The sequence below is a fragment of the Bufo bufo genome, chromosome 11 (assembly GCF_905171765.1).
Source record: "Bufo bufo chromosome 11, aBufBuf1.1, whole genome shotgun sequence".
Classification (NCBI taxonomy): domain Eukaryota; kingdom Metazoa; phylum Chordata; class Amphibia; order Anura; family Bufonidae; genus Bufo; species Bufo bufo.
Window position 1 is genome coordinate 100,949,320 of NC_053399.1, and position 13,195 is coordinate 100,962,514.

At 51.4% G+C, this 13,195-nt stretch overlaps 1 protein-coding gene across 1 annotated transcript in view; it reads left to right on the plus strand.

The window, feature by feature from the left end:
- The window catches only part of INTS3 (integrator complex subunit 3), an 88,773-nt gene that overhangs the window by 37,015 nt on the left and 38,563 nt on the right, over nt 1-13,195 (plus strand). The window contains exons 3-6 of the mRNA XM_040412619.1: nt 820-903; nt 7,641-7,754; nt 10,302-10,386; nt 10,528-10,594. Coding sequence (XP_040268553.1) covers nt 820-903; nt 7,641-7,754; nt 10,302-10,386; nt 10,528-10,594 — 350 coding nt within the window. The remainder of the gene's footprint in view (nt 1-819; nt 904-7,640; nt 7,755-10,301; nt 10,387-10,527; nt 10,595-13,195) is intronic.

The window sequence follows — 13,195 nt, forward strand, 5'->3', positions numbered from 1 at the left end:
CTCCCTCTGGTCCCTGCAGATCGGTGGAGCTCTCCCTCTAGTCCCTGCAGATCGGTGGAGCTCTCCCTCTAGTCCCTGCAGATCGGTGGAGCTCTCCCTCTGGTCCCTGCAGATCGGTGGAGCTCTCCCTCTGGTCCCTGCAGATCGGTGGAGCTCTCCCTCTAGTCCCTGCAGATCGGTGGAGCTCTCCCTCTAGTCCCTGCAGATCGGTGGAGCTCTCCCTCTAGTCCCTGCAGATCGGTGGAGCTCTCCCTCTAGTCCCTGCAGATCGGTGGAGCTCTCCCTCTAGTACCTGCAGATCGGTGGAGCTCTCCCTCTAGTCCCTGCAGATCGGTGGAGCTCTCCCTCTAGTCCCTGCAGATCGGTGGAGCGCTCCCTCTAGTCCCTGCAGATCGGTGGAGCGCTCCCTCTCTGCAGATCGGTGGAGCTCTCCCTCTAGTCCCTGCAGATCGGTGGAGCTCTCCCTCTGGTCCCTGCAGATCGGTGGAGCTCTCCCTCTAGTCCCTGCAGATCGGTGGAGCTCTCCCTCTAGTCCCTGCAGATCGGTGGAGCGCTCCCTCTAGTCCCTGCAGATCGGTGGAGCTCTCCCTCTAGTCCCTGCAGATCGGTGGAGCTCTCCCTCTAGTCCCTGCAGATCGGTGGAGCTCTCCCTCTAGTCCCTGCAGATCGGTGGAGCGCTCCCTCTAGTCCCTGCAGATCGGTGGAGCTCTCCCTCTAGTCCCTGCAGATCGGTGGAGCTCTCCCTCTCTGCAGATGATCTCTGCTTGTTTGCTTCCTTTCTTCTGTGTATTATACTTTGTGTTTATCTGCTTGTTCCAGGTCTGCAAAGGAGCCAGTCAGCATGAAGAGGTTTGCCTGGGGCTCTTCACCCTGGTGCTGTCTGAGCCCGCGCAGGCACAGAAGGTAGGTGCCAACATGGACATATTAAAGGGGCTCTGTATGTTCCTTGATTGACCGCAGATCATACCTGGGGAAGATGATGGGGGTTCCTGGACCATTCTGTGTTAATACCTGAGGCAGTTGATGGGGTTCCTGAGCTGGTTCTTGGTTCTTAATTGGAGCAGATATTGGGGGTTCCCTGGCTTTTTCTTTGTTCATTTCTAAGGTAGAAGGGGGTTCTTAAGCTGGTTCTTTATCTATATCTGAAGCAGATAATGGGGCTTCATCGGCCAATTCTTGATCTATAGCTGGAGTCGATGATCATAATTCCAGGGTTGGTTCGTAGTCCATAGATGGTGTAGATGATTTAGATAATGGATATTCCTAGGCTGGTTCTTGGTCCATAGTTAGAGCACATTGGGGTTCCTGGGCCTTTTTTAGGTCCATAGCTGGTGCAGATGATGCGGATTTCTGGGCTGGTTCTTGGTCTATAGTTGGAGCACAGGATTGGGGTTCCTCGGCCTCTTCTAGGTCCGTAGCTGGTGCAGATGTTGCGGATTTCTGGGCTGGTTCTTGGTCTATAGTTGGAGCACAGGATTGGGGTTCCTGGGCCTTTTCTAGGTCCATAGCTGGAGTAGATGATGGGTGGTTCGTGTGCCAGTTCTCCATCCATAGTTGATGTAGATGATGGGTGTTCCTAGGCTGGTTCTTGGTCCATAGTTAGAGCAGATTGGGGTTCCTGGGCCTTTTTTAGGTCCATAGCTGGAGTAGATGATGCAGATTTCTGGGCTGGTTTTTGGTCTATAGTTGGAGCACAGGATTGGGGTTCCTCGGCCTCTTCTAGGTCCATAGCTGGTGCAGATGATGCGGATTTCTGAGCTGGTTCTTGGTCTATAGTTGGAGCACAGGATTGGGGTTCCTGGGCCTTTTCTAGGTCCATAGCTGGAGTAGATGATGGGTGGTTCGTGTGCCAGTTCTCCATCCATAGTTGATGTAGATGATGGGTGTTCCTAGGCTGGTTCTTGGTCCATAGTTAGAGCAGATTGGGGTTCCTGGGCCTTTTTTAGGTCCATAGCTGGAGTAGATGATGCAGATTTCTGGGCTGGTTCTTGGTCTATAGTTGGAGCACAGGATTGGGGTTCCTCGGCCTCTTCTAGGTCCATAGCTGGTGCAGATGATGCGGATTTCTGGTCTGGTTCTTTGTCTATAGTTGGAGCACAGGATTGGGGTTCCTGGGCCTTTTCTAGGTCCATAGCTGGTGCAGATGTTGCGGATTTCTGGGCTGGTTCTTGGTCTATAGTTGGAGCACAGGATTGGGGTTCCTGGGCCTTTTCTAGGTCCATAGCTGGAGTAGATGATGGGTGGTTCGTGTGCCAGTTCTCCATCCATAGTTGATGTAGATGATGGGTGTTCCTAGGCTGGTTCTTGATCCATAGTTGAAGCAGATAATGAGGGTTCTAGGAACTGTTCCAAGTTCATAGCTTTTGCAGAGGATGCAAGTTCCTAGGCCGGTTATTGTTCCATAGCTGGTGCACGTGGTGGGGGTTCCTGGGCTACTTCTTGGTCTATAGTGGAGGAGATGATGGGGGTTCCTGAGACGGTTATTGGTCCATAGTTGTAGCAGATGATGAGTGTTCCTCAGGCAGGTTCATAGCTGGTGCACATTATGGGGTTACTGGGCCAGTTCTAGGTCCCTAGTTGATGCAGATCATGGAGGTTCCTAGGCCAGTTTCATATCTGGGGCAGATGATTGGGGTGGTTTAACCCTTTTCATCCTGCAGGGCTCTGCTCCCTCTGCCCAGTCCTTCTTGTTGCATTCCTTGCTCGGTGGGCAGGGGAGGCGCCCTCCGATATTTCTGGAAACTTTAAGCAAACACGTTCTCCCTGGGAGAGGGCGCGACCTCTAGCCGTGACCGTGTTTTCCTTCTCTGCTGTTGGCATATTTCTCGGGTAATTACAAGGATCCATGGACTGCGCAGCAAATGACAGCGCCGCGCGGAGGTGGAGACTGCCAGCTTAGCAGCACCATGATTTACAGAGGGCGCAGGGTACCCAGCAGCACAGAGGATTTCAGGAGAGGAGTGTGCTGTTCTTGTGGAGGTCACAGGATGAGAGTTACATAGTGGAAGAAGCAGGGTCCTCCCAGCAGCACAGAGGATTTCAGGAGAGGAGTGCGCTGATCTTGTAGAGGTCACAGGATGTGGGTTACATAGTGGAAGGAGCAGGGTCCCAGCAGCACAGATGATTTAAGGAGAGGAGTGAGCTGATCTTGTGGAGGTCACAGAATGAGAGTTACATAGTGGAGGGAGTAGGGTCCCAGCAGCACAGAGGATTTCAGGAGAGGAATGTGCTGATCTTGTGGAGGTCACAGGATGAGAGTTACATAGTGGAAGGTGCAGGGCCCACAGCAGCACAGAGGGGATTTTCCCAGACATGTGGACCTCCTTATTTTCAGTATGACTGGGGGTTGCCCTGTGTGGAGACAGGAAGCTGTGGAGATGGTGGGGGCGTGACCTCCTGTAATAAATGACCTTCATTAGTCAGGAAGTGGGAGTGTATATTTTCTGGGCAGGCGAGGGTTAAGCTCCTGCAATGTTCCGAAATGTCCGCGGCTTCATTACGGGCCCCGGGCCCTGCACATAGATAATTACCTGCTTGAGGGGCCACATTCCTCCGCTGCTGATGAACCCCCAGCCCATGATTTAGGGAGCGGCGCCCCCAGGTGGTTAGGACTGTGGAGGGCACACACAGAATCCTCACTTTCTTTGGCACGCTCTCTTTGGCGCGCTCTCTTTGGCACGCTCTCTTTGGCGCGGTCTCTTTGGCGCGGTCTCTTTGGCTCGCTCTTTTTTGGGGCGCTCTCTTTGTGACTCTTTGTTTCTTTCACTCTTTCTTTCATGCTTTTTCTTTCTTTTTCACTCTTTATTTCTCTCCCTCTTTCTCTTAAGCTCTCTTTTCTTGTATGTCTTTCTCTCCTTTCTTTCTCTCCTTTCTTTCTCTCCTTTCTTTGTCACTCACTCTCTCACCCTCTCCTCCTCTTGTTATTTCTCTTTCTCCCCCTCTCCTTACTGTCACTCACGCTCTCTTGCTCATTTATGTCTCTCTCTTTCTCTCTTGTTATGTCTCTCGCTTTTCCTTCCTCTCTCCTTCTTTCTGTCACTCTTTTCCTCTCTCTTTTCCTCCCTCTCTCCTTCTTTCTCTGTCTCTCTTTTCCTCCCTCTTTCCTTCTTTCTCTCTCTCTTTTCCTCCCTCTCTCCTTCTTTCTGTCTCTCTCTTCCTCTCTCTTTTCCTCCCTCTCTCCTTCTTTCTCTGTCTCTCTCTTCCTCTCTCTTTTCCTCCCTCTCTCCTTCTCTCCTTCTTTCTCTTCCTCTCTCTTTTCCTCCCTCTCTCCCTCTTTCTCTGTCTCTCTTTTCCTCCCTCTCTCCTCTCTCTTCCTCTCTCTTTTTCTCCCTCTCTCCTTCTTTCTCTGTCTCTCTCTCTCTTCCTCTCTCTCTATTCCTCCCTCTCTCCTTCTTTCTCTGTCTCTCTCTTCCTCTCTCTTTTCCTCCCTCTCTCCTTCTTTCTCTCTCTTCCTCTCTCCTTCTTTCTCTCTCTTCCTCTCTCCTTCTTTCTCTCTCTTCCTCTCTCCTTCTTTCTCTCTCTTCCTCTCTCCTTCTTTCTCTCTCTTCCTCTCTCCTTCTTTCTCTCTCTTCCTCTCTCCTTCTTTCTCTCTCTTCCTCTCTCCTTCTTTCTCTCTCTTCCTCTCTCCTTCTTTCTCTCTCTTCCTCTCTCCTTCTTTCTCTCTCTTCCTCTCTCCTTCTTTCTCTCTCTTCCTCTCTCCTTCTTTCTCTCTCTTCCTCTCTCCTTCTTTCTCTCTCTTCCTCTCTCCTTCTTTCTCTCTCTTCCTCTCTCTTCCTCTCTCTTTTCCTCCCTCTCTTCCTCTCTCTTTTCCTTCCTCTCTCCTTCTTTCTCTGTCTCTTTTCCTGTCTCTCTTTTCCTGTCTCTCTCTTCCTCTCTCCTTCTTTCTCTCTCTTCCTCTCTCCTTCTTTCTCTCTCTTCCTCTCTCCTTCTTTCTCTCTCTTCCTCTCTCCTTCTTTCTCTCTCTTCCTCTCTCCTTCTTTCTCTCTCTTCCTCTCTTCCTCTCTCCTTCTTTCTCTCTCTTTTCCTCCCCTCTTTTCCTCCCTCTCTCCTTTCTCTTTCTCTCTTTTCCTCCCTCTTTTCCTCCCTCTCTCCTTCTTTCTCTGTCTCTCTCTTCCTCTTTTCCTCCCTCTCTCCTTCTTTCTCTGTCTCTCTCTTCCTCTCCCTTTTCCTCCTTCTCTCCTTCTTTCTCTCTCTTCCTCTCTTCCTCCTTCTCTCCTTTCTCTCTTCCTCTCTCTTTTCCTCCCTCTCTCCTTCTCTCTCCTTCTCTCTCTCTTCCTCTCTTTTCCTCCCTCTTTTCCTCCCTCTCTCCTTCTTTCTCTGTCTCTCTCTCTCTTCCTCTCTTTTCCTCCCTCTCTCCTTCTTTCTCCGTGTCTCTCTCTCTTCCTCTCTCTTTTCCTCCCTCTCCTTCTTTCTCTGTCTCTCTCTTCCTCTCTCTCTTCCTCTCTCTCTTCCTCTCTCTCTTCCTCTCTCTTTTCCTCCCTCTTTTCCTCCCTCTCTCCTTCTCTCCTTCTTTCTCTCTCTTCCTCTCTTTTCCTCCTTCTCTCCTTCTTTCTCTCTCTTCCTCTCTTTCCCTCCCTCTCGCCTTCTTTCTCTGTCTCTCTCTCTTCCTCTCTTTTCCTCCCTCTCGCCTTCTTTCTCTGTCTCTCTCTCTTCCTCTCTTTTCCTCCCTCTCTCCTTCTTTCTCTCTCTCTCTCTTCCTCTCTCTTCCTCTTTTCCTCCCTCTCTCTTCCTCTCTTTTCCTCCCTCTCTCCTTCTTTCTCTGTCTCTCTCTCTTCCTCTCTTTTCCTCCCTCTCTCCTTCTTTCTCTGTCTCTCTCTTCCTCTCTTTTCCTCCCTCTCTCCTTCTCTCCTTCTTTCTCTCTCTTCCTCTCTCTTTTCCTCCCTCTCTCTCTCCTTCTCTCTCTCCTCTCTTCCTCTTTTCCTCCCTCTCTCCTTCTCTCTCTCCTCTCTTCCTCTTTTCCTCCCTCTCTCCTTCTTTCTCTGTGTCTCTCTCTTCCTCTCTCTCTTCCTCTCTTTTCCTCCCTCTCTCCTTCTTTCTCTGTCTCTCTTCCTGTCTCTTTTCCTCCCTCTCTCCTTCTTTCTCTGTCTCTCTCTTCCTCTCTCGTTATTTCTTCCTCTCTTTTCCTCCCCCTCTCCTTCTCTCTCTCTGTCACCCGCTCCCTCTCTCTTCCTCTCTTTTCCTCCCTCTCTCCTTCTTTCTCTGTCTCTCTTCCTCTCTCGTTATTTCTTTCTCTCTTTTCCTCCCCCTCTCCTTCTCTCTCTCCTTCTCTCTCTCTCTCTCTCTCTCTCCTCTCTTCCTCTCTCTTTTCCTCCCCCTCTCCTTCTCTCTCTCCTCTCTTCCTCTCTCTTTTCCTCCCCCTCTCCTTCTCTCTCTCCTTCTCTCTCTCCTTCTCTCTCTCCTTCTCTCTCTCCTCTCTCTTCCTCTCTCTTTTCCTCCCCCTCTCCTTCTCTCTCTCTCTCCTTCTCTCTCTCCTCTCTCTTCCTCTCTCTTTTCCTCCCCCTCTCTTCCTCTCTCCTTCTCTCTCTTCCTCTCTTTTCCTCCCTCTCTCTTTCTGTCTCTCTCTCTTCCTCTCTCGTTATTTCTTCCTCTCTTTTCCTCCCTCTCTCCTTCTTTCTCTGTCTCTCTCTCTTCCTCTCTCTTTTCCTCCCTCTCTCCTTCTTTCTCTGTCACGCTCTCTTCCTCTTTCTTTTCCTCCCTCTCTCTTCCTCTCTCCTTCTCTCTCTTCCGCTCTTTTCCTCCCTTTCTCTTCCTCTCTCCTTCTCTCTCTCTTCCTCTCTTTTCCTCCCCTTCTTTCTCTTCCTCTCTCGTTATTTCTTTCTCTCTTTTCCTCCCTCTCTCCTTCTTTCTCTGTCTCTCTCTTCCTCTCTCTTTTCCTCCCTCTCTCCTTCTTTCTCTCTCTTCCTCTCTCTTTTCCTCCCTCTCTCCTTCTTTCTCTTCCTCTCTCGTTATTTCTTCCTCTCTTTTCCTCCCCCTCTCCTTCTCTCTCTCTGTCACCCGCTCCCTCTCTCTCCTCTCGTCTGGATCTCTCTCATTAGTTCTCCTTCCTGACGTGGCTTTTGATCCGTGGCTCGGGTTCTGCTGCAGGGATCTCGGCTCCGGATAATTAGATCTGACACTTTGATGCCGGATGCCACCGAGTTCGACCCACTCAGCACCTGCATCTTTCTCCCCCTTCATTAACCCCTTCAGCCCCGGCCCAGAATTGCGCCCCTCCTCTGTTTCCGGCAGCTTCCCCCAGTGATAAGACATGGCGCGGGGCGCTCTGATGGTTGGCGCGGGGGGTGAATACTTGTATCTCTGGTCCCCGCGGGGTGATGTTAATTGTGACAGTTGTGACAATCTCTACTGACGAATTTTATTTTCCTCATGGCGCCCGACACCTGCGTCCTTGCTGCGGGGGAGGGTCAGCTTACGGCCACAGAGATGTAACGTGTTATAGGGGCCACAGCCTCACATGGGTCACTTCTGGGTTTTGGACTGGAGGCTGCCTCTGACGGGTGCTGTGGCGCCCCGCGCCGTGTTCATATTTGGAGTTGGTGTCCTCGGCGTGGGTCATGTGTGATAAGTTAGTGCCCCCTGTATTGGGCTGCCCCCTCACGATGGCGGCGTACATGTGGATGACTTGGCTCTTCTGTCCGCAGTGTTACCGCGACCTCGGCCTCGTCAGCCGCGATGGGATGAACATCGTCCTCAACAAAATCAACCAGCTCTTAATGGAAAAATACTTGAAGCTGCAGGACACGTGTCGGACGCAGGTAGGAGGCGAGTGAAAGGTGGCTCTCTGCTCATGAGAGGCTGCCAGAGGGGGAAGGTGCCTGACTCCGGATCTTATTGTGGTCTATATTTACAGCTGTCAGAGGGGGAAGGAGACTGACTGGGGAACTTATTGTGGTCTATATTTACAGCTGTCAGAGAGGGAAGGAGACTGACTGGGGAACTTATTGTGGTCTATATTTACAGCTGCCAGAGAGGGAAGGAGACTGACTGGGGAACTTATTGTGGTCTATATTTACAGCTGTCAGAGGGGGAAGGAGACTGACTGGGGAACTTATTGTGGTCTATATTTACAGCTGCCAGAGAGGGAAGGAGACTGACTGGGGAACTTATTGTGGTCTATATTTACAGCTGCCAGAGGGGGAAGGAGACTGACTGGGGAACTTATTGTGGTCTATATTTACAGCTGCCAGAGAGGGAAGGAGCCTGACTGGGGAACTTATTGTGGTCTATATTTACAGCTGCCAGAGAGGGAAGGAGACTGACTGGGGAACTTATTGTGGTCTATATTTACAGCTGTCAGAGAGGGAAGGAGACTGACTGGGGAACTTATTGTGGTCTATATTTACAGCTGCCAGAGAGGGAAGGAGACTGACTGGGGAACTTATTGTGGTCTATATTTACAGCTGTCAGAGAGGGAAGGAGACTGACTGGGGAACTTATTGTGCTCTATATTTACAGCTGCCAGAGGGGGAAGGAGACTGACTGGGGAACTTATTGTGGTCTATATTTACAGCTGTCAGAGAGGGAAGGAGACTGACTGGGGAACTTATTGTGGTCTATATTTACAGCTGTCAGAGAGGGAAGGAGACTGACTGGGGAACTTATTGTGGTCTATATTTACAGCTGTCAGAGGGGGAAGGAGACTGACTGGGGAACTTATCGTGGTCTATATTTACAGCTGTCAGAGGGGGAAGGAGACTGACTGGGGAACTTATTGTGGTCTATATTTACAGCTGTCAGAGAGGGAAGGAGACTGACTGGGGAACTTATTGTGGTCTATATTTACAGCTGTCAGAGAGGGAAGGAGACTGACTGGGGAACTTATTGTGGTCTATATTTACAGCTGTCAGAGGGGGAAGGAGACTGACTGGGGAACTTATCGTGGTCTATATTTACAGCTGTCAGAGGGGGAAGGAGACTGACTGGGGAACTTATTGTGGTCTATATTTACAGCTGTCAGAGGGGGAAGGAGACTGACTCCGGATCTTATTGTGGTCTATATTTACAGCTGTCAGAGGGGGAAGGAGACTGACTGGGGATCTTATTGTGGTCTATATTTACAGCTGTCAGAGAGGGAAGGAGACTGACTAAGGAACTTATTGTGGTCTATATTTACAGCTGTCAGAGAGGGAAGGAGACTGACTGGGGAACTTATTGTGGTCTATATTTACAGCTGTCAGAGGGGGAAGGAGACTGACTGGGGAACTTATTGTGGTCTATATTTACAGCTGTCAGAGAGGGAAGGAGACTGACTAAGGAACTTATTGTGGTCTATATTTACAGCTGTCAGAGAGGGAAGGAGACTGACTGGGGAACTTATTGTGGTCTATATTTACAGCTGTCAGAGAGGGAAGGAGACTGACTGGGGAACTTATTGTGGTCTATATTTACAGCTGTCAGAGAGGGAAGGAGACTGACTAAGGAACTTATTGTGGTCTATATTTACAGCTGTCAGAGAGGGAAGGAGACTGACTGGGGAACTTATTGTGGTCTATATTTACAGCTGTCAGAAGGGGAAGGAGACTGACTGGGGAACTTATTGTGGTCTATATTTACAGCTGTCAGAAGGGGAAGGAGGCAGACTAGGGAACTTACTGGGGACTATACTTAGGGCTACCAGAAGGGGAAGGAGACTGACTAGGTAACCTACTGCAACTATATTAACAGCTGCCAGAGGCAGAAGGAGACCAATTGGAAGTTTGCTTTAGACTATATTTGCAGTTACCAGAGTGAGGAGGAGGCTGACTGGGGAACGTACTGGTTACTATGCCACTGGGGAAGGAGACTGACTAGGAGTTTTATTGGAGACAGAGGGGGGGAGCAGACTGCTTGGGAACTTACTGGGTTTTCTTTTACCAGGGTCTAAAGAAGGCTGACTGGGGAATTTACTGGGAGCTATATTTACTGTTCTCAGGAGGAAGGAGACTAACTGGTGGTGATGTGGAGCAGGGGGAGTGAAAGATGTATAGGGAGCGGGCAAGGGGTTTGGGAGTTGTAGGCAGAACACCGAGAAATGGGTCATGTGACACTGCCCAGCAGGGTGCCCACATTGGCATACAATATATGATGGGTGGGCAACCTGCGACACTCCAGCTGTTGTGATACTACAAATCCCAGCTTGCTCCATTTATTTCTATGACCGTTCTGAGAGGAACAGAGCAAGTATGCATGCTGGGAGTTGTAGTTTCACAACAGTTGGAGTGCCGCAGGTTGCCCACCCCTGGTATATATATACTGAGATGAACGCAGGTGGTGATAATGTTATTGTACCGGGCATCATCCGAGCCTTGTTCCCGATGTTTCAGCTGGTGTGGCTGGTGAAAGAGCTGGTGAAGAGCAGCGTCCTGGGGGCGGACGGCGTGTGCATGACCTTCATGAAGCAGATTGCAGGTGAGTTATCAGCCAGGTGAGGGAGGGGATGCATGATTAAGAGGCGTAGCCCTCAGAGCTGCGCTCATACTGCAGACCATCCACTGCTCCATGTAACGGCTGGTCCACAACGTATTGACGTTTCTTTATTTTACACCCCAGGGGGCGACATATCTGCTAAGAATATCTGGCTGGCTGAGAGCGTACTGGATATTCTGATGGATCAGAGGTAAGTGGTCCCCAGAGCGCACCCCCACACACTTGTTATACTCTCAGCCGCAGTGACATCCTTCATGGGCTCCGGAGCCTTCTGTTATAGTAGTGCGCTGGGCCGCCGGACCACGGAACGGTGAATAAGCCCCCAGACAATCGCAACAGGAAAGATCTCTGGGATGCACCGCATCATCTCCCCTTCACTACATCGGGGGTTGTGTGAGGACGAGCAGATGTCTCCAATGTCAGCAAGACGTCGCTCTCTCCAGCTGTTCTAGTGAAGCACCGAAAATAATCCTACTGCAAGGGCTGGCCCACGCTTTACCGTTAGCCGGAGCCTTGCCGTTATAGAGGGAGCCCACGCTTTACCGTTAGCCGGAGCCTTGTCTTTATAGAGGGAGCCCACGCTTTACCGTTAGCCGGAGCCTTGCCGTTATAGAGGGAGCCCACGCTTTACTGTTAGCCGGAGCCTTGTCTTTATAGAGGGAGCCCACGCTTTACTGTTAGCCGGAGCCTTGTCTTTATAGAGGGAGCCCACGCTTTACCGTTAGCCGGAGCCTTGTCTTTATAGAGGGAGCCCACGCTTTACCGTTAGCCGGAGCCTTGTCTTTATAGAGGGAGCCCACGCTTTACCGTTAGCCGGAGCCTTGTCTTTATAGAGGGAGCCCACGCTTTACCGTTAGCCGGAGCCTTGCCGTTATAGAGGGAGCCCACGCTTTACCGTTAGCCGGAGCCTTGCCGTTATAGAGGGAGCCCACGCTTTACTGTTAGCCGGAGCCTTGTCTTTATAGAGGGAGCCCACGCTTTACCGTTAGCCGGAGCCTTGTCTTTATAGAGGGAGCCCACGCTTTACCGTTAGCCGGAGCCTTGCCGTTATAGAGGGAGCCCACGCTTTACCGTTAGCCGGAGCCTTGCCGTTATAGAGGGAGCCCACGCTTTACTGTTAGCCGGAGCCTTGCCTTTATAGAGGGAGCCCACGCTTTACCGTTAGCCGGAGCCTTGTCTTTATAGACGGAGCCCACGCTTTACCGTTAGCCGGAGCCTTGCCTTTATAGAGGGAGCCCACGCTTTACCGTTAGCCGGAGCCTTGCCTTTATAGAGGGAGCCCACGCTTTACCATTAGCCGGAGCCTTGTCTTTATAGAGGGAGCCCACGCTTTACCGTTAGCCGGAGCCTTGTCTTTATAGAGGGAGCCCACGCTTTACCGTTAGCCGGAGCCTTGTCTTTATAGAGGGAGCCCACGCTTTACCGTTAGCCAGAGCCTTGTCTTTATAGAGGGAGCCCACGCTTTACCGTTAGCCGGACGCTTGCCGTTATAGAGGGAGCCCACGCTTTACTGTTAGCCGGAGCCTTGCCTTTATAGAGGGAGCCCACGCTTTACCGTTAGCCGGAGCCTTGTCTTTATAGACGGAGCCCACGCTTTACCGTTAGCCGGAGCCTTGCCTTTATAGAGGGAGCCCACGCTTTACCGTTAGCCGGAGCCTTGCCGTTATAGAGGGAGCCCACGCTTTACCGTTAGCCGGAGCCGTGTCTTTATAGACGGAGCCCACGCTTTACCGTTAGCCGGTGCCTTGCCTTTATAGAGGGAGCCCACGCTTTACCGTTAGCCGGAGCCTTGTCTTTATAGAGGGAGCCCACGCTTTACTGTTAGCCGGAGCCTTGCCTTTATAGAGGGAGCCCACGCTTTACCGTTAGCCGGTGCCTTGTCTTTATAGAGGGAGCCCACGCTTTACCGTTAGCCGGAGCCTTGCCTTTATAGAGGGAGCCCACGCTTTACTGTTAGCCGGTGCCCTGTCTTTATAGAGGGAGCCCACGCTTTACCGTTAGCCGGAGCCGTGTCTTTATAGACGGAGCCCGCGCTTTACCGTTAGCCGGAGCCTTGCCGTTATAGAGGGAGCCCACGCTTTACTGTTAGCCGGTGCCTTGCCTTTATAGAGGGAGCCCACGCTTTACCGTTAGCCGGAGCCTTGTCTTTATAGAGGGAGCCCACGCTTTACCGTTAGCCGGAGCCGTGTCTTTATAGAGGGAGCCCACGCTTTACCGTTAGCCGGAGCCTTGTCTTTATAGAGGGAGCCCACGCTTTACCGTTAGCCGGAGCCTTGTCTTTATAGAGGGAGCCCACGCTTTACCGTTAGCCGGTGCCTTGTATTTATAGAGGGAGCCCACGCTTTACCGTTAGCCGGAGCCTTGCCTTTATAGAGGGAGCCCACGCTTTACTGTTAGCCGGTGCCCTGTCTTTATAGAGGGAGCCCACGCTTTACCGTTAGCCGGAGCCGTGTCTTTATAGACTGAGCCCACGCTTTACCGTTAGCCGGAGCCTTGCCGTTATAGAGGGAGCCCACGCTTTACTGTTAGCCGGTGCCTTGCCTTTATAGAGGGAGCCCACGCTTTACCGTTAGCCGGAGCCGTGTCTTTATAGAGGGAGCCCACGCTTTACTGTTAGCCGGAGCCTTGTCTTTATAGAGGGAGCCCACGCTTTACCGTTAGCCGGAGCCTTGTCTTTATAGAGGGAGCCCACGCTTTACTGTTAGCCGGAGCCTTGCCGTTATAGAGGGAGCCCACGCTTTACTGTTAGCCGGAGCCTTGTCTTTATAGAGGGAGCCCACGCTTTACCGTT